Here is a 20,584-nt window from a genome sequence, read left to right as displayed (position 1 = left end):
GCTTTTCTTTTTTTTTTTTTTTTTTTTACTGGTAGTCTAACATTGCCTGCTTCAGAATATTTCTCCCCTCAAAATTTTGTCTTAACAATATAAAACAGTCAATGAACCAAAAGAACTCGAGGCTATACACTCATATTTGCTTGTACCACATTAAAGAGTATAATAGCAAGACTTTCACTACGTGCCTGTTAACCTCTGTATTATAAGAGAAACACTAGACTTTTAAAACCGATGGGCTTGTGCAGGAAATAAGATATAAGAACCTGCACTTCGTTCTCCAAAGGCACCCACTGCTGCCACCTACAGACGAAACAGATTCGCAACTCCTGCCTAACAGAAAATGTATTCTTTTACTACAGGACAGTAACAGTAGTAATAAGTATTCCCCGGGGAACAAGTCTACAGTTCCCCAAACAATTCTTAATTTAGAAAAAAAAAAGTCTTGTGATGTTAAAAATAACTGGCACCTTACTACTTCTGAGTTATCAATGACATGTAAAGCTTCAGGTAAATCATTTCAGAAATCTTCTCTAACTTTTCAGAATTTTCTTAGAAATAGGAAACCACTGAAATAATACACAACTTGCCTTTGCTTAGTTAGTACCTTCTTTTAAAGACACAGCAACTAAACTTTATCTAAGGACTGAAAATGGGTTGAACATACCACCAAATATGCATGCAGGTGTGCTATAAAATCAGCATAATAGGGTACCTCATGATTAGGTAAGTTCAGGTGTAGTCACAGTTTCTTATAAAACAGTATACAGGGAAGTGACATAGGAAGAGACTGGAATATTGTGTATAGGGGTGTCTTGCTTACTTCAGCAGCACACCTGCACACAAAAAGGCTTCTTTCATTTGACCCAAAACATCCTTTCTGTTGTCTGTAGTTCTTGCTTTGATGAGCTTGAAAATAAAAAATAAATGTAAAGGGTTTATATCTCAAGTGAGCAAAATTCTGACTTAGGAGATAAATCAAAGAAATCGGCTTGAAGGCCTAAATATAGGGATGGCCAGTATCTGTACTGTGGCAGTTTCTGTCTGTGGCTTTTGTGATGCCTGGCAATTAACAGCTGCAATCGAATTCCATGCCCAGGAGTAGATTTTTTTAATTGCTGCATAATATAGGCCTGCACAATGTACTGCCAGCAAGCCTCTTGTGCACCACAAAGCAAACTGTTTGGCTGAATGGGTGACTGCAAGGTAATGCATACTGTTTGTGTGTTTGTGTAGCTGAAGGGTTAGCTAGCACTTTAAGTGTACTAACTGTACCTAAATGAGCACTGATGAAGCAGCCTGGAGGCAAGCATGCTGTTGGCCCCTGCACAGCGAAGATGCAGCACTGCTGTCTGACCAGGCAGCTGAAAGGCACCATTTGTTCTCTGACCTTGGAGGCCAGCTGCAAATCTGGAGTTGTGAGCCAACACTAGCAAGTGCGGCTTGGATAGGCAGGTAGCAGGGCCTACCTCCGAGCTGCCTCCTTGCCTCGTGCGGTCCTCTGCCTCACGCTGCCCAGGAAGCCAAACGCACCAGGTGGATCTGTGGCAAACTGAGAACCGGCAATGGGGAAAGGACGAAAGAGACATAGTGTTAGAGTGGGGAACACCAGTTTGTCATGCATGGCAAGATGCAGACCTTTGTTAGTATGTCAAAGCCTTTAATAGCTTATCTTCCGGCATGTATTGCATGTATTACTTGGCCACATTAGGGTTTCAGCAAACCAAAAAATTTAAACTTTGAAGTTTCATGAAGTTACAAAGTTCTGTTGAAGCCACGAAGTTTTGTTTTTCAGTTCCACACTGTACTCCAAGTTGTTTGTATCTAACAAGTCTTTTGGAAGTTTGCATATCAAGATCATGTTTGGGGATTTCTCCCCTCGCAGAAGACAGTGGGAAACTGTTCTGTTTGCCCATGCAAATCCTAGAAATGGCCTCAGATCACATATAAGCATTGCAACTCTATTTTCACATAATGAAAAAACATTTAAGCAAAAAATATGCTACCACCAAACAATTTTTTGTGCTTTGTATTGCTATGATCAACCTATAAATTTACATTTATTGTTACAGGTAATATATAGGATTTTATATAGGTATAAAACAATCAGATAATACTTGAAATTCTAATATTGGTAAAGTTGTCCACAGTAATATTACTTCCTTTAATTTCAGGTTAAGTTATCTCTATTCTTCCTTTACAGGTACTTTAAGGAAAGAACAAGTCTGCTCTAATTTCTCTAACAATGCCAGTTGAAAGGCAATTAACCAAGCATTTCAGAGGGGACGCTGCAAAGCCAAACAGGTGAATTTCAGCACCTTGCAGGCTCTAGAATGAACGTTGTTCGCAAACACAGTATTACTACTTGGATGACAGTGGCACAATTTCACAGTATCACAGGATGGCTGAGGTTGGAAGGGACCTCTGGAGGTCATCTGGTCCAACCCCCTGCTCAAGCAGGGACACCTAGAGCAGGCTGCCCAGGACCGTGTCCAGATGACTTTGAGTATCTCCAAGGATGGAGACTCCACAGCCTCTCTGGGCAGCCTGTGCCAGTGCTCGGTCACCCTCACAGTGAAAAAGTGTTTCCTGACGTTCAGAGGGAACCTCCTGTGCTTCAGCTTGTGCCCATTGCCTCTGGTCCTGTCACTGGGCACCACTGGAAAGAGCCTGGCTCTGTCCTCTTTGCACCCTCCCTTCAGGTATTTAAATACCTTGATAAGACCCCCTGAGCCTTCTCTTCTGCAGGCTGAGCAGTCCCAGCTCACTCCGCCTCTCCTCACAGAAGAGATGCTTCAGTCCCTTCCTCACTTTAGTGGCCCTTCGCTGGACACTCTCCAGTAGCTCCTCAATTTTCTTAAAAATGCCGAATCCTAGATAGCTCCTGTATGCCACACAGGAGCATATATAGCTCTTACATATGCTGTAAGTGGGCATGTTCTCAGAATAGACAGAAGATGCAGCTGTAGCTACAGCAAATTCCTCCCGGCTTTAGGAAGAAGCCAGCAGAGCAGGACCTGCCCCTCCCTGGGCAGCAGCGAGGCACCGACCCGTCGAAGGACAACATCGCCTTTACTCCACCGAATTACCGCAGCGTTTGTTCCTAGAGGCCGAGTTTTCAGCGAAAACCCGCCGTGTTCCTTTAAGCGAAAACGGTGGCCGTGGGCCGGGAGGAGCCGCCCCACTGAGGGCGGCAGCCGGCCCGCCCCGCCGCCGGTTCGCCTCACAAGCGGGCGGAAAGCCTGGCGGCCGGCGCCGGGAGGCGGAGCAGGGCGAAGAGTGGCTTCCGCCGTCGGTGGCGGTGGGGCGAGGGGAGCGGAGCCGGGAGTTTGCGGGGTGCCGCTGCAGCGATGGTGTCGCTGCTGCCGCGCATCGAGCGGCTCTCGTCGCGGGTGGTGCGGGTACTGGGCTGCAACCCGGGGCCCATGACGCTGCAGGGCACCAACACCTACCTGGTGGGCACCGGGCCCAGGTAACGACCCTGCTCGGCGGCGGGGGAAGGGGCCTGGGCGCCGCCTCCGGCTCGAGAGGCGGGCACCGGGCTGTCCCGAAGTCCCTTAGTTGCGTAAAAAAGAGGAGGGGGGGGCGGGAAATAAAATAAAATACAGCATTAGGTTTTCGGAACGGCGCCCGGAGGCGGCTTGGGCAGGAGGGGTGCGTGCCTCGGCCGGGCGGCTGGTGGGCTGAGGCGCGGCACTCCGTGAGGGAAGCGGGTGGGGGCCTCGCCTCAGGCCTCGCAGCTCCCCGGCGGGGCTAAACGTGGTTCCTGCGACGTGTCCGCGAGTTGAAAATGTGTGGGCTAAATTAATTATTTATCCTTCTTTGTAAATTGTTATGCCTCGGGGGTGGAGTATCACGGAGGGAAAGAGATGGCGTCCATTACTGCCACATTCCTGTGCAACGTTGGGTTCTTTCTTTAGCGCTCTTTAACTGTCACATGAGCACTCTTAAGTTCTCTCACTGTTGTTTGTTTTGGGTTTTTTTCGTCCATGTGTAGAAGAGTCCTTATTGACACTGGGGAGCCGGCTACTCCTGAATATATTGGCTGTTTAAAGCAGGCACTGTCAGAGTTCAGCGTCTCAATTCAAGACATTTTAGTGACTCACTGGCATTATGATCATAGTGGTGGAATACCTGATATCTGCAAAAACATCCCTAATGGTAGGCCAGAGATTTCAGATATTGTTGAAAATGTTATATATGTGGCAAGAAAAAAACTTTTACAGAGTGCTTCTATGCAAATCAGCTGGATTATTCTTTTGGAACCTCCATATAGACTACATGTAATTTCATGATACTCTTACAGTGCATAGAATGAAAGCGACGAATAATCGTGATATTGTAGTTGTAGACTATAGTTTTTCTTCAATACCTGTGCATATCTTCATAGTCAATTTTTCTTATGTGTGAGTAATAAGAACCTGGATTACCATCAGCAGTTTACATGATATTAAGAGATTTGAGAAAAACTTGAAACTCCTTCCTTTCTACATTGACAGTAATGACAAATTGACCGTTATTTTCACTTGTGTAAAAACAATAAATAATTTAACCTCTGAAAAAGAAAGATGCATAACTTTGAGATTCCTTACACAGACCATTAGTAATTGGTGACAAATTCGTAGGCCTCATATCATGAGGGGAAAGAGGGTAGGGCAGTCTGCAGGTAAATTCTGATCTAAAAATGTGTATTTCATGTTGATAAACAGTAAGGGACATTTCTGCTTTAGTATCTGAGAAGAGAATAAGCAGTATGGGTAATGTGGTTCTTAGTGTTGTTGGACTTCATCACAAACTTTGTCACAGGCTTTATCAAATTTTGTAAAGTTGCCAGGTGCTTATATGCAAAGAAGCCTGGGCACTACTGAAAACAACATTGGTGTCTGTGAGGGTTTTGGTCTTGTCAACCCATGAGCATGGCTGTAAAGACTAGCAAGGGATATAAATACCTTTCTGGGTTGCTATCCATAGCTGTTCAGCCCAGACATTCACAGTTCATGCATGGTTTACAATGATGGGTGCTGAGGGAAGTTGCAGGTAAAAAGCCTCCATCCAGTGTTAGGCAAATGTTGAATGGTGCTTCTGTGAATCATCATGCAGAACTTGAGCGCAGAAATCTTAGTGGTGTTGTAGAAACTTGGGGGTTTTGGCTCTTGATGAGTCAAGAAGGAACGTTTGTAAAATATAATAATTGCTGATGTTATTAATTCACTTGTACTTTTTTGTCTTCAAAACTACTGCTGGTACAGAGTACGGTATTCAGGTTCAGTGGCTTTCACTATTCAGTGTTTGTGGCTCTGGAATAAAGTTGCTTTATAAACATAAAGTTACTGTACAGAATTTCTTGTGTCTAGTTTTGTATTCATACTGTGTAATAATTAATAGTACTTGTTCAAAAAGTAGCCTTTCTGTGGAATTAGCTTTGTTAGTAACAAATTCAAAACATCGTTTTCTTTGCTTTCTTTAAATAGACTCTGAATATCGCATCTGTAAGCTTCCTCGTGTCCCTCATCGTGAAGAAACAATAGAAGGAGGACGTGAATATTTTTATCTTAAAGAGGGAGATGTGATACAGACAGAAGGAGCCACACTCAGGTAAAGACCAATTTCTGCAAGTTTGCTGAATCACTTTTTTTCTTCAGAATTCTGGCACGTATATGTACCCTAACTTCAAATGATTGGCAATCCATACGTCTAATCTTTTCAACACTTATGCATGTAAGACTTGCTATCATGATCCAGCAGGTTATGTTTATACGAAGAAATTGTTTTATGAATGAGGATTATCAGGAATTAGCCTTTGGTTTTTGGCCTCAGCAGAGAAATTAAGAATATTTCCCTGGAAAAATATTTCCTCTGGGAAACTAAATAGGATTTGACGTTCTTTCTCATTACTCTTATCTAAGTAATTACTATTAAAAATGACACTTTGGGGGAAGTTTATGGTAGTCTGGATGGATTATTTAGCATGCCTTTCTTTTTACTTTAAAAATATTTCCCAAGGAGACACTAAAACATTTAATACTTAAAATGTTACATTTTAAATCTTTAACCTGCCAGGTTCTTGTAGGGTGCCAATTTGGGGGTTTTCTTCCCAGAGGGCATATTGCCTGTCTTGCTAGCTCGAATGAGTCTGAAACAGAAAGCCACCCTGCCTCAAACAAACACGCACACACTAAAAAGATCTGACCATTCTGTTTCCAGAGTTCATTGGTTAACAAAGCATTACTCTTCTAAGGACAAATTCTGCTTGTTCTCCTCAGCTTCAATGTGAATTATATCCCACTTGTAGAATGTGCCAGATGGCTGATTGGAAGAAAAAATGTAAAAATAAAGAATGTATTTGACCAAAAGCATTTTATTTTGTTAGCGTAAAAAAAAAAACCCAACGAAAACATGGAGACTATTATATTGAATATTGAAGACCTATCACTACCCTAAGTAGCCCATGTTTGGACAAAAGCAATTTAGAGATGGAAAACAACTTGTTAAATTTGAATCCAAGTAAGATAGGGGTGGCACATTTTGAAGTTTGGGGTAATGGAGCCAAACTTTATGCTTGGTTAAAAGCAGGTATTCTCACCTGGTTAATTCAGTAAGCACTTAAAGGATACTCTTAGATCCACCACTGGTTCCAAAATAGCAGTATCTGCATGTTAAATTTTAGTTAGGAACCTTCACGTTTTCAAGGTGTGCCAGGCAGTGTTGGGTTCTTTTTCCTTTGTTTTTCCATGTTAGTGGTTAAGCTTTCTGGTAAAGTTTCATCAAGAACTGGAGGATACCACTTTCTACAAAGGCAAGATGCAACCCATCAACTTGATTTTTATGTTGCCTCCACAGGACGATGCCTGACCTGCTTTCTGCTGAACTCAGTATTCAGTAAGAGCTGGAAGTCATTGCATCAGATGGTGCTGTGCTTCTGGCCTCCCAGCCCTGCAGTGACATGGCTGGGTGCAGTACATTGGCCTGTACACGGTGATTGGCACCAGCTCTGCCAGTTCGTGATCACTGCTTTGATGCATCTGCCATTAATAAGAAGATTCTGATGAATTTCAGCAGTGATGCTGGTCTGAGTTGTGTTGCTTTGTTTGAATCAGCCTCAGCATGACGCCTTCTGCTTTTCAAAAACTGTAGTGAAATGACACTGCAGTGCAGCTCCTTAGCATCTCAGGTTACTATAGACATATCAGCTGTCCATTCACCCTTTGCTGCATTCTAATGCAATACTCATTCAAGCTGTGGGGTGCTAAATCCTTACCATTCAGATGTTTAATGACCTGCATATAGAACAGCTAAAAGAACATGAATCCTTGTTGTATTTGACAGCTCCACTCCACTGTGTCATGGGTCTTTCAGGGAAAAATAAATTTGAGGAGACAGAACTTTATCTGGGTGGGGTCCAGAAGCTTATAATTTCCAAAAGAATTGGCAACATCCTCCTTACCCTTTTTTGCTAAGTGCAAGGTGTATGTCAAGAACTTCACGCATTTCAATCTGGAAATAACATGTCAATTTTTCTTTTTTAAAGCTTCAGAGTAAAGCCCTCTATAACACAAGTTCTACATGACTAGCCAGCTCCCTTAATGCACTTCTATTATGATGTGTCATCTAAGTAAAAGCATGTTAGAGATGATCTGTGCTCTCTACATGGTATAAGAAAATCAACTGGGATTAGACAAAGTGATACCCTGTTTACGTCAACATTTCAGCCTTTTTTGTCTATGTTTTTCTGGTTCTTGTGAGCTACTTTCTGAGTGATTTTTATCATTCTTTGTTCCTAGCTTCTGAAAATGAAGCATATATGCTGTATGAAAAACTTACGCTTTTTTGTTGTTGTTCTTTAAACAGAGTTTTATATACACCTGGACACACTGATGATCATATGGCTTTACATCTAGAAGAAGAAAATGCTGTGTTTTCTGGTGACTGTATTTTAGGGGAAGGAACAACAGTAATTGAAGACCTGTATGATTATATGAAAACTCTGAAAAGGTTGTTACAAATGAAACTAGATTTAATATATCCAGGTAAGCGGTTCTGTTTTTAACTGTTCTGTTTTACTATATAATTTTTAAATATCTCTAAGAATTTGAGAACTCTTAATACAATCAAACACCATTACTAATGTAACAGTTCAAGTTTGTTACTTAATATATGTCCACTGCTAAGCTAAGATGACTTTATAGCATGGTGGTTTGCAAGACTTGAAAATTTTTCAGTGATATCTTTCCTTCCTGAGATTTCTCCATTTGAGGGTGAATCTTGTGCTTCTGTGTCCAAAGCCTACAGAGGCCAGAATCTTTCACTGTTGGAATCATAAGCAAATTTGGTTTTTTTGTATTACTCTATCCATGCGCCTTAATGTTACCCTGGAAGAAAAAATAATAGTTGTTCTTTTGGTCCTTTGCAGCCCCACATACACTGCCAGTGTGAGTAACCTAGTAATGTTTTTTGAGAGAGGTATCTGTCCTTTGCAGCACAGATTAATCACAAATTCTTCTTGGGAAGCTGCAGAACTGTCAAATGGTTGTCTTAGTTAATGACTTAGCTTAAATTTGAACAAAAGCCAAGAGGCCAACATCATGTTCTGAAAGTTGCCGAGTCATTCAGTCTATGACTTTGCTTTAATTTTTTTCCTCTACCTCTCCCAAACCTTGGGAATGCATTTACTTTTCATATAAACCATGTGTCTATTTGACACGACTGGATTTTAAGAATTAGTTATGTAACTAAGGTTTAAGCTCATTTGCTTTTTCAGAGCTACATCTCAGGATTTTTTTCTGACTTTTTCTGTTTCATCTTCTTCAACTTGTCAATCTGAGCAGCGGTATCTGCATTCTCAGTTCTGTCTTCCTCCATTAACCATCTATGTTTAGCCTGTATTACCAAATTTCTTTTGTGTTCATTCTTAAAATATGCTTCTTTTGAAGCAGGTGTTCTTTAAGTGCTTTAAGATGTAAGCATTAAAATGCTGTGTAAGAAAATATCATTATAGATATTCCATGGATGTGGAGGCTGATATAGACAGAAATAGTGACTTGCTCATAGTTATTGACTTAACTACTGGTAAAACTAAGAATATTTTAGGTTCCAGAATCTCAGTCTATCGATCAATCAACTGTTCTACTTTCTTGCTTACATACCTACAAAACACGGTCTGTTCCTCTGATTGAATTTCTGCCTTCCAAAACCCCATATATTCCAAATTCTATCAGGTTTATCAATTTTATCTGTTGTATTTCACTCTCTCCTTAATCATTATTTATCTAGATTACATATTCACCAAGGTTGAATATTTGTGCCATTTATCTGTAACTGTTTGCTACTCCGTTCTAAGTATGTTCATGCTGTACTTGCAATTAGGAAGCCAGTTGGGTATTATGCATTTTCAATGATGAGTAGCTATGTATTGAGATGATTTGGAACCAACTTTCTTTTTTTATCCATGCATCACAAAATGTATGTGCAATTGTGTCAAAGGTAACTGTTGCCCAATCAGAACAATCGTTTATACTATTGGTATGTACTACAGTAAAATGGTAGCTATAGCAGAAGGCAGTTTGCTTTACCAATAAATTCTATATAAGCTCAGTACTTTGACTTTATTGCAGTTTTAGGTCTTCATAATTCTTGAACTGTTTCTCTGTTCCCCATCCATGCTTTAGCACTCACATTGCAGCCTCAGAATTAGACAGGGAGCAAGAATTTTTGTAACAAGCTGACTGCTGGCTAGGTGTGAATAGCTGAATTTTGCTAATTCTTCCCTTTCCACATTTCTTTTTTAATTTAATGTGGAAATTATTTCAGGCACAATACTCATGACAATCTATTTGCAGCCAATAGTTGATGAGAATCCTTGGGACCAGAAAAGGGCATTTTTGTCAGCAGAGGGCTCCCCATCCTGTAATAATAAACGATGATCCTTGATAATACAGAAAAAAATGGTACTGGAGTTAGGAATCTCTGCAAGATTTCATGACCCAATTATTTTCTTCAATTTTATCCTTTGTGCTTTAATTTACTGTAAAGTAGGAAAATCTATATTACTTCACAGGGTGTTACGAGAATCAAAACTGTTTCTGATTATCTGGGCTGTACAGAGGTCTGCAATAATATGAAGCTGTCTGATACAAAGTCTAAATTACTGGAAAGAGGGTCATGTTTTGAAAGATCTATTTCGCATGCTCAGAAACACTTTACATTTATGCAGATACTAATTTATTTATTGGTGAAGGTAAGTGTGTTGCTGTCCCTGAAAAATTATGGATGGGAAAGGTCCGCATCTGGATTTAGTCCCAAGGTTTCTGACATCATTTTAATGTATGTATATGCATACACAATGGCTATGGATCAGATGATGTAATGGATATGAAATGCCTTTAACTTTGCAAAATGTGGGTTCCACTCCAGGTACTGACATTGGTCTTGTAGTCTAAGTCAATTAAATCACTTGGAAGAGCAGAGACAGGTTTTAAAACTGCCTTGTGATTCCATGTGTGGGTCTTAATTTTGAATACTTTAGTGTGACTTTTGTCATTAGATAATGCAAGAGAATGGACAGTTACCATTACAGTCTCTGGTCTGTGTATCTTAATGTGTTTTTTCTAAATTTAAACTTCTGGTTTTATAAGTGGAAACATATTTACTAGAGATACTGTTATATTTGTAATTTATTTTGTAAGGACCAATAGCTTCAGATTAAATATATTTGAAATCATTAAATATATGTGTATATGACAGTATGGTTTTATATTTACATGTTACATATCTTTTATTTATAATACTGTCTTTACACAAGGCAAGCTTCAATCTATATTTAGTAATTTCAGATCTGCTGAAGTGAGTGTGTAAGTTGAGATATGCATAAATATTTTGACTTGCTGAAGGATAGATTCTTTTGACACTTTTTTATTTCACAGATAATCAAATCATCAAAAATCAGTTGCTCTAAGTTGCCTGTCCTCAGGCAAAATAAGCTCTAATTTAAAAAGCCTTAAAACTAAAAACCCATTTAGTCAGTTAACCCAAAAGCACAAGTCAAGAATATGATGATTTTTTTTTAAATAGTCAGAGAACCTCAAAAGAAACTGTCTGATTTGGATTATACTCCATAACTTCTAAAAGAAAGCTAGGCGTTTTTACAGTAGTTTCTGTTCTACTCATTTTATAAATTACTTGGAGTTTAGACTGGCAGAGCTGGAAGTTGCTGCTGCTACTTCAGGTGAGGTATACAGGCAAAGAGACAGGAAACCTTGCTATAAAAAGCATGTGACAAATATTCATGCAAGTAAATTTCTTTATAGGTAAAATATTAAGTTTAATTTCTATGCATGTAACTCTCATGTCTGAAAAATATTTTCATTTCGTCTGTCATTTTAGTGTATCATGAGGCAGCATTTGATTTTTCTACAATTAGTGCTTTACCAATTAAGCCTTTTTCTGATTTGAGTCAAAGACCTTTCAGTAAGTTGAACATTTCTGATCTACCACACTAAGTCCAGAAAAAAAACGTTTTGTTTATTAACCAGCCAGACATAAAATGATCTACATATAACCTTCCTTGTGCATTGCTTATTCCTGCCCTGGCACATTCCAGTTGGCTCGCTGATTTGTCTCTATTAATTTTTTTGATCATATTTATGAAAGCATGTTCTTAAGGGAATAAAGTACAGTATGTCTGTCACAACTAAAGATGTTACTTCCCTCACCTGTGTTTGCTAGATAACCCCACAACAGGACAGTACTACATGTGTCCTTTGCCTCAGCTACTACTGTTCAAAGACCAGTATCGGTTTAAATCATGGGTATCAATATCCTTTGGGGAGAGTGAGACAGGCAGATAGAGGTAATAATCTGAATCTCATCTTTAAAATCCGTTCAGCAGTGAACTCTTTTCCATTTTTTAATGGCCTAAAGTAGTCTTCCCTTGCTTTCCTTATTCCATCTGAAGTATTCCCTTTCCCCATTCAGGCGTCTCAGATCCTAATTCTTCCTTTCCATCTTAATGCTTTTTAATTGCAGACTGTGATGCAGACATGCAAACTTAATTTTGGCCTATTTATGTGCAAGAAGAACCCCAAACCAAACCAAAAAAACCTGCAACCAACCAAAAAACATGCAAAGAGCATCCTACAATTTAACATCAAGGATACTCTGACAGGGTGGTACATACAGGTGCTACTTCTTTCTTATGACTTTTAAGTCTACCAGAGTTTATATAAGAATGATTCAATTATTCAAAAGCATACTTAATTTCAAATTTAAGTAATAGTGCTCTGTGTCTTGATTTAGGTCATGGCCCAGTAGTACGTGATGCAAATACTAGAATCCAAGGCTACATTTCTCACCGAATTGCACGTGAACAGCAAATTCTAAATGTTTTCCAGACGAATGCTGGAAAATCATATACATCCTCGGAGCTTGTAAAGCTAGTATACAAGGTAACTGTTGATTAAAAGTTTTTAGATCAAACTAAAGAAAATTGAGGTTATGTTCATAAAATTGTAACAGTTTAAGTATTTGAGTGAAGACCATGGTGGCTTTTTAAAAGAGAAAAAAAAAATTCTGCTTGTTCAGAATTCATATATGACTGTGCATTTAAATTGTATTGTTTAAGCATTTCATTGGAGTGGGGCCCAGGTGATTCTTACAAACTTTATTTCACTATCTAGATGGTCCTAAGCACAGTTTCATAGGGCCAAGCAAAAATAAAGTTGTAGTGCTTGGTTCTAAGTGAAAAGTATGAGATGACTGTTAATTGTTGATTTGTCAAAGTGTGTTTGGAGTCTCCTGAAAGATGGGTTAAAACTTCTAGTTCCTGATTTATAAGTCTGCAGGAGGGTGCAAGTGAACTGCAGTTCCACAGAGGTGGATATTGCGCTCAGAAGTTGGGTAGCTTGCGTATGTTATTAGACAGGCGTAAGTGTACTTTTTCGCTACTTCATCGTTCTTCATGTAACCTCGGTAATTTGTACATGTGGTATGAGGGTTACCCCTCCTAGCAAGTAGAGATAAAAGAGATGCAGCATTTGCTTCAGAGGAAGATGTCAAAGTTGCCAGTGGCTGTGGTTTGTGAAGAGGTCTGTAACAGCTTCACGACTCATTTTTCACGGTTGTGCTGATCTCCGGTTTCCAAAAGAATGGCTGCGTCACATTGAACATTTTGCAATGCTGATGTACCATTACCTGTGGCTGTTTAGCTCCTGTAGTTTTCCTACCTGAACAATTACAGTGTTTAAGTATACAGCCATTCACATGTTCGTATAAATCACAAACCACTTGTCCTGTCACTATATGATAAGAATTTTTCAGTACTACTAAAGCTTTCATATTATGAAAAAAAAAAATTTAATCTTTCAAAGCTTTTTAAAGATTCACAATTTATTGAGCTAGTTTTCTAGTGAATTTTTCTGCCAGACTTGTTATTGGGAGAAGAACTTTTTCATTTTCAAAAAGAAGGCTTTACTTTTAGGATGATAGACCTGGAGAGGGGGATTTTGAGAAATGCTATTGGTTTTTACCTCATGAGCATTGGAAAATTTTAAGAGACATTTTGTCCTCCAGAAGCTGTTGTATTTTTAAATTGTCTACTCATTTACAGATGCTGATTGTTAAAAGATATTTAAACCTATGCAAATATTGTCGTGGAATAGAAGTGATAGGTATCTGTGGAGAAATGCATCTTCAAATTTGTCTTTAAAAATGCTCAGCTACACTGACAACCCAGTGCAGACCAAGCTCAGAAAAGCACAGTCTTCTTAGTGTTGGCCAAAGTTTGCATAATACAAATGGATAATGCAAAAAATAAGCAACGTAAACAAAAACGTGTTATTAGGCTACTAGTTTAACTGGTGTAAAATTGATTTACTCATTTCAGTTTGTTGTTATTATATAACTAACTGAATGTTCAACAGAGCAATTCAGAAGAGGAAAATCTATGTTAATAAACCATGAGTTCTGTATATTGAAAATAATTGGGAGATATTTAAACAAATACAAAATGTATATTTGTGTTTCCTTTAGGATATCCCTGAAAATTTACTTCGAGCAGCAGAAAATAACCTCCTAGTCCACTTGAAGAAGTTGGAAAAAGAAGGCAAAGTGTGTAAGTTGTGGATGGAGGGGTAGAAGGAGGGTCATTTTCATTTTGATTTTCTATGTACTGTTTCTCATTATATTTTAATGCATTATTTCCTGGGGAAAAAAAAAAAACACAACGAAACAAACAAAAAAAACCCCAAAACCTGCAATTAGTTGCAGTAGCTGTCCTTTGGACAATTTGAAGCAGAATTATATACAAAAAGCCTATGGTTATACAGCATTTCCAAACTTTTAGAAAATATTTTATAAAGTATTTGTGACATGCTTAGACCACACATTACTGCAATGCATATACCTTTAAATTTTTATTTAAAACATACCATGGAATACATTCCTAATGCTAGTGTTTATACCTTTGTGTATTTTCTGAAATTCATACCTAAATATGCATGTACATAGCGTTTTATGGGATTACACTTTACATTTCTGCCTTTCGTAAATGCACATTGTTGTATGTATGTGTTCTAGAGATGGTTAAAAACACTCAGTGTAAATTTTTACAATTTCTGATTAGTACAATACTTAAGTAGAGCAACTGTATTTAGTTTACTGTTTTTACATTGTGCCTTTACTTTTAGCGAACAAGGTGAGCTATTCTATTTCTGTAATTGCATGTGCATGTGGAAATGTTATTCAGCCAACAGCTAAAGAAAATACTTTCTGTACATTATGTAACTGCACCCAGGCCTGTCTACTTACAAGTAAAAATTACACAAATATTTACAACTGTTTCAAATTTTCAGCATTTACCCACATGAATAACAACATGAAATAAGTGTATGTTTTCCAATTTAGACCTTCTGTTTATTTAATGATAAATCAGCTGCTAGGCACTAATTGTTTGAACAATTGAGACTTAATTTTTGTAATAATGACCTGCTTTTTATTCAAAGAAAATAGAGTCACATGAATACAGTCATTACTGAAGTTCAGAAAATTATGTCTTTAAGCATATATTTTGCAGAATGCCATGGAAGCTTACCAGTGTGATGCTTACTGCACCAGCTTTTAAATGTGATCTCAATTCTTGGTTATTAACATATATTGTTGATCTACACGTTTCTACAGTTTGGCTACACAAGATTCCTCTGGGGTCTCAGATGCTGTTGACTGTTTGTCCCTTCCCTTGACTGCCAAAGTAACTCAAGCAACAGCATTTTCTGTTTAGATGAAATAGTGTATAAATAACTTTCTCTTCAAAAGGTAGACTTGCAGTCTTACCTGCAAAAGACTCTGTGCATCTTAAATGTCCACGAAGCACAAGAAGTGCCCCTTAAAGTTTTTTGGAAACAATTGCTAAATTTTTAAGTGCAAGCTTAGATCCAGATCTATGATAAACACTTAACATCATGTGACCTTTGTCCGTTTTTCGGTTCAAATTAAGGACATCTGTTAAATAAAATTGATTGTTAGTTCTGAGCATGTAGCATACAAGTGCTTGAGTACTCATGGTACCTGTTCATTTGGTTTTGATAAGATTGATGTCCTTTCCACATAGTCTGAGTTGCAGTATTTCAAGTTTTGTTCTTATTATGGAAGACTTGAGTTGCAGTCATAACACTCCCTGCTTAATTTTCACAAAGTATTTTTCCAAAGAAACATGTTGTCAGTATTGGTAATGAATGTGACAGGCATATTACAACCTTACAAGAGAGTTACTCAATGCAAATTATGGCCATATGCTGTCTGCTGCAGTCATTAATTCACCACTTCATTCTAGGGATTGCAGTTTATGGTGGTACATAAGTTTCATAACTTCAATTAGGTGTGATACTGCCTTTACAGATTTGATTTTTCTCACTTGCAACAAAAAAATAATGTCTTGTGTACAGGAACATGGCACAATATGCTCATATAAGCTTTCTCCCTTGTTTGGATATAAATATCTTCGTCATTGTTTCACATTTTTAAAACACAGCTGATGAAGAGATAAAAACAATTTGACTGTTCTTAATTCAGCAGCACAGATTTTTTTTCTCTGAAGTTCATATATTTCAGAAAATGTGACAAGTACTCTAGCTCAAATTTCTTAATATCTAGAAATTTTAATATTCTGAGCTTTAACTATAGGATTATTAAACCCTTTTTTAGTAATCATTCTTTATATCGCTAGGTTACATTGTGAAACAGTTAATGTTTATCACCTTCCATTAAAACTCAACACTGGCCTGAAGGAAAGTATTCCAATAGTTTTAATAAAAAAATTACATGTATAGACATACATATGCATGTACAGGTTAAGTTTGAGATAGTCTAGTGTTTATATATAGCATCTAAGTGTTAGCTTGTGACTAATTTGGTTTTTTTTTCTTAACAGTACATGAGGCATCTTCCAACTTCAGATGGAGAAACAATTTATAAGTTATGCAAGATTGCTCAAGGATATTTTTAATCTGCACATTACAGCATGAAAAAATAAAATTAAGATCTCAGACAAAATGTAAAATAAAAACTAATTCTTCCTTTTTTTAAACTGGTAACACAATTTTAAAGCAATGTCACAGTTGGTTAACTAATGTTTTTCATATTCTTCTTTATGGGAATTTTAAAAATGACCTGATAGGTACTAAGTTAATAAAATGGAATGAGCGTGAAGAACTGAATGTTACCTCTGCTATAAAAGACCCAGCTTTATCATCAGTGGCAGAAAACAGATAGCAAGGTCTTATAAACTTAATATTACAGTATTATAAAGCAATATTATAAACTTAATGAATCAGACATATAAAAAAATCTCTAGTAAAAAAAATTGAAAAGATGTTATTCTAAACCTGTTTTCATTTGCTTGTGCTTTCTAAAAAGTTATTTTCTAGTAAGTTAGCTGTACATTCTAAAAACCAAGTTATTTTTGTTAACAGATGTAAATACTGGGGTTTATATTCCTTTTCTATTTTAGCTGCCTGTGCACATCTTTGGTGGTTGCTCTCTGCAATAGGATTTAGCAAACACTGAAAGTAATTCCAGACTTCTCTGGAAATGGTAGTGGAAACATCATTTCTGTGGAATTCTTCCAAAGGATTCATTAATTCTAACTAATCAGTGTCAATGCACAGAGTTGGAGCAGACGCTTGCATTTTTTTATCTTACAGGATTCTGCAAGAATGTGATTAAAAAGCTGTATAAATTGAGATACGTATTACACACCACATGAAGTTAAGTTTGTCTAACAGGCTTCAAGTTTTGCTATTAAATCCATTTAAACTACAAATATTTTAACTAAAGGTTGTATTTGGTGGTAAGATACTGTATAGTGTATTAAAATACAACATTTGAAGATTGAACTGCAAGTTCAGTTCTCTGTGTAACATAAACTTTCAGAATAGTGTATAAATATTTGCATTACTTGCATTCAAGTTTTTATGATATATACACTTCTTAATGCTGCCTCAACCTTAAAAAAAAAAAATACACCAAAACTACCAAAGACAAATATATGTCCCTGAAAATCCTTGAAAACCTTTCACCATTCAATCCTGTGCCTTCATTTGTGAAACGTGCATATGTTTGGGTATTTAAGGCATGTCTTAATAATTATCATTATTTTATGCAGTTGATGGCATTTCTTCTAATCAGCTGAGCCAAATCCAGTACAAAAGTACTTCAAGGAACAGCAATCCAAAACTGAAATCACATTCTGAAGTAGTAACCAGACACCTGAAGAGTGGAAATAATAACTTTCTGCTCTATAAAACGATGCTTTTTGTGAACTTCATTTACCTGATTTTTGGCCACGTCATGGCTCTTGCTCACTTTTAACTTTCTGTGCAGTGCCATTTTGAGGTCTTTCCATAATTACTCAGAAGCTTTCACGTGGACTTCTTGCCATTAATAATTATTGTTTTCTTGTAGCTATTTTATGAATTTATAGTTACCTTTTCCATTGTTAGGAATGAAGAGATAATTATCAGTGTTTTCTTTTTAAAAAAGCTCAATTCACATGCTCTGAATGATGTCATTTTGCTTCAGGAAAATAGAAAGTTCAGTGAAATGGCACAGTTTTCTGTCATGAGGTCTGAGAACGTAAGCCAGCAGGAAACTCATATGAAGAGGTGATGTCTCATTACCTTTCTGAGCCAAATAAGAAATCTGCTGTCAGGCAAAATGTCACTGAACCATTTTCTTCTGTTTTACTACACTTCATTTTTAAATACATGGAAATGGCTTTAGAATTCAGTTCAGGTATCATTGGAACTTGCAGGCAGCAAAGAAAGCAAGAAGATACAAATCAGAGAATTCTGTGCACTGTGCTGTGCTGCAGCAGATGCCTGACATTCTAAAAAAAAATGAGGGAGATTGCAGTTTAACCAGACTTGTGATTAATGATTGTGTATGGTGTCTCTGGAATATTAAAAGCAGAGGTTGCACTGTTACTAAAATGTATATACAATAAAGGATACTTGTATCTGCTATGACATGTTGCAAAAGTCTAAAGACTCCTTGTTGATCATGAGATTATAAGTCAGAAGAAGTGTTTATTTAAAAAGAGTGGTAATGTAAGCTATATGCTATGTATGTATAAAAAGGGGGATTAGCCTATTTACGTCCTTTGTATTGAATACATTCATCTGTGCAGAATACATTAAAAGTTAAGAATAAAAACAAGAGAAGGGGCAATTTCTGTCTCATCAAGCTAGAATGGCAAATGTCATTTGATGCATTAACTTCTTAAACAGCTGAGGACAAATTGTGTTGCCAGCCTTACTGCCAGCTAATTTGAAGATCCTGTCCTAAGAGGCAGCATCATTTATTAGGTTTAAGACCTAGGAAAGAAGTTTGATGGTAATTATAACCTTTGGGGGGTTTTCTATTCTGTTTCTTGCTAACTTCCTTACTTACACTGCATTTAAAATGTCGTTCTTGGTTATATCTTTAAGCCTGTTTGGTGATGAGTGAATTCAGGAAAGGCTCCCAAGTAGGAAGGGAATTGTTCTGTTTGCATCTGTTACTGCAGGTGCAATAACACGCTTCCTACCAAATCCTCCACAGTCTTGCCATGTGAAACGGTTTATTGGGTTTGCGTGGCAAGGTTTTGGTAGCAGGGGGGCCACCGGCATGGCTTCTGTGAGAAAATGCCAGAAGCTTCCCCCATTTCAGACTGTTGGCAACTTCCTTCCTAAATGACGCAATCATTTTGAAGCCTAATATTTCAAAATGTGGACATCTGGAAAGAAACCTGGCAAACATGGGCCAGCAACCCCACTGGCAAACAGCAGACTGAGGGCTGCAGTCTTGGGTGTTTTATATTACCCCACTTTGCCTGAAGAGCCCTAAGAAACATGATGCAGCAGAAGGGAAAACTCCAATAAAAGGAAGGTGTGGAAGCTGTTCCGATGAGGTAACAGGTTGCCTTGTTTTCCATTTCAGTATAGTAGTTTGCACTATATCATCAGGACAAACACAAAACCAAGTGGAAACCAAGGAGCTCTGTCCCTGTACGAGAGGACGTCGAGCCAGATGCTCAGGGTACTTGCTGATTATAGCTTGAGGAAAGGATGTCTTGTCCCAGTTGAGTCCTGGTTGTTATGTTCTGTGGAGATGAGATGACCTGATTTCTTTTAAAGGCTGAGGTGGGAAATAGATGCAAGACTACCTTGCAGAAAGGATTCTAATTTTTATCACAGCCCAATGTACTTTCTGGGTGCAGTATGTGACATCCCTGACTACACAGTATGCCATCAGGGCTATACTTTCAAATTGTTATTGTTGAAATAATGTTCTGCTTAGTTTAGAGTTACAAAATACTGGTGTGGCCAGGGGATGAAGAGATTTCTATGATATAAACCAACTTGGGACTGAAATATGACTGCTTGTTCTGTTTAAACTTTTATATTTAAAAAAAAAAAAACTCCAGGTGTGAAAGCAAAAATTTCTGTAGCCTTTTCTCTATTTTTAAGTAACCCAGATCATCTCCAGATACCAAGTATTCCTGTCTCCCGATTTAATAAATTCATTGTGCTGGTTTCAGCTGGGATAGAGTTCATTTTCTTTCTAGTAGCTGGTATAGTGCTGTGTTTTGGGTTCAGTATGAGAAGAATGTTGATAACACTGATGTTTTCAGTTGTTGCTCAGTAGTGTTTAGACTAAGTCAAGGATTTTTCAGCTTCTCATGCCCAGCCAGCAAGAAGGCTGGAGGAGCACAAGAAGTTGGGAGGGGACACAGCCAGGGCAGCTGACCCAAAGTGGCCAACGGGGTATTCCATACCATGGGACGTCATGTCCAGTATATAAACTGGGGGGCGTTAGCCTGTGGGGGGGATCACTGCTAAGGAACTAACTGGGCATCGGTCGGTGAGTGGTGAGCAATTGCATTGTACATCACTTGTTTTGTGTATTGCAATCCTTTTATTAGTATTGTCGTTATATTATTGTTATTACTATCATTACTAGTTTCTTCCTTTCTGTTCTATTAAACTGTCTTTATCTCAACCAACAAGTTTTACCTTTTTCCTTCCAATTCTCTCCCCCATCCCACTGGGAGGGGGGAAAG

At 37.9% G+C, this 20,584-nt stretch overlaps 1 protein-coding gene across 2 annotated transcripts; it reads left to right on the top strand.

Annotated features, from left to right (window-relative positions):
• Positions 1-3,245: 3,245 nt before the first annotated feature.
• LACTB2 (lactamase beta 2) lies at positions 3,246-20,523 on the top strand. Of its 2 annotated transcripts, none has more exons than XM_075023438.1 (7): positions 3,246-3,469; positions 3,995-4,158; positions 5,469-5,592; positions 7,846-8,024; positions 12,289-12,437; positions 14,020-14,097; positions 16,415-20,523. In XM_075023438.1, the coding sequence occupies exons 1-7, from the start codon at positions 3,348-3,350 to the stop codon at positions 16,487-16,489; spliced, it is 891 nt and encodes a 296-aa protein (XP_074879539.1). In that variant the 5' UTR covers positions 3,246-3,347; the 3' UTR covers positions 16,490-20,523. The 2 variants fall into 2 exon arrangements, with proteins under 2 accessions (XP_074879539.1, XP_074879538.1); XM_075023437.1 differs by having other exon boundaries at positions 3,247-3,469; positions 14,020-14,101.
• The last annotated feature ends 61 nt before the right edge of the window (positions 20,524-20,584 follow it).

This window comes from Buteo buteo, chromosome 3, assembly GCF_964188355.1.
Source record: "Buteo buteo chromosome 3, bButBut1.hap1.1, whole genome shotgun sequence".
NCBI lineage: Eukaryota > Metazoa > Chordata > Aves > Accipitriformes > Accipitridae > Buteo > Buteo buteo.
Note: the sequence above shows the minus strand (reverse complement) of the source record. Positions and strands in the feature narration are given on the sequence as shown.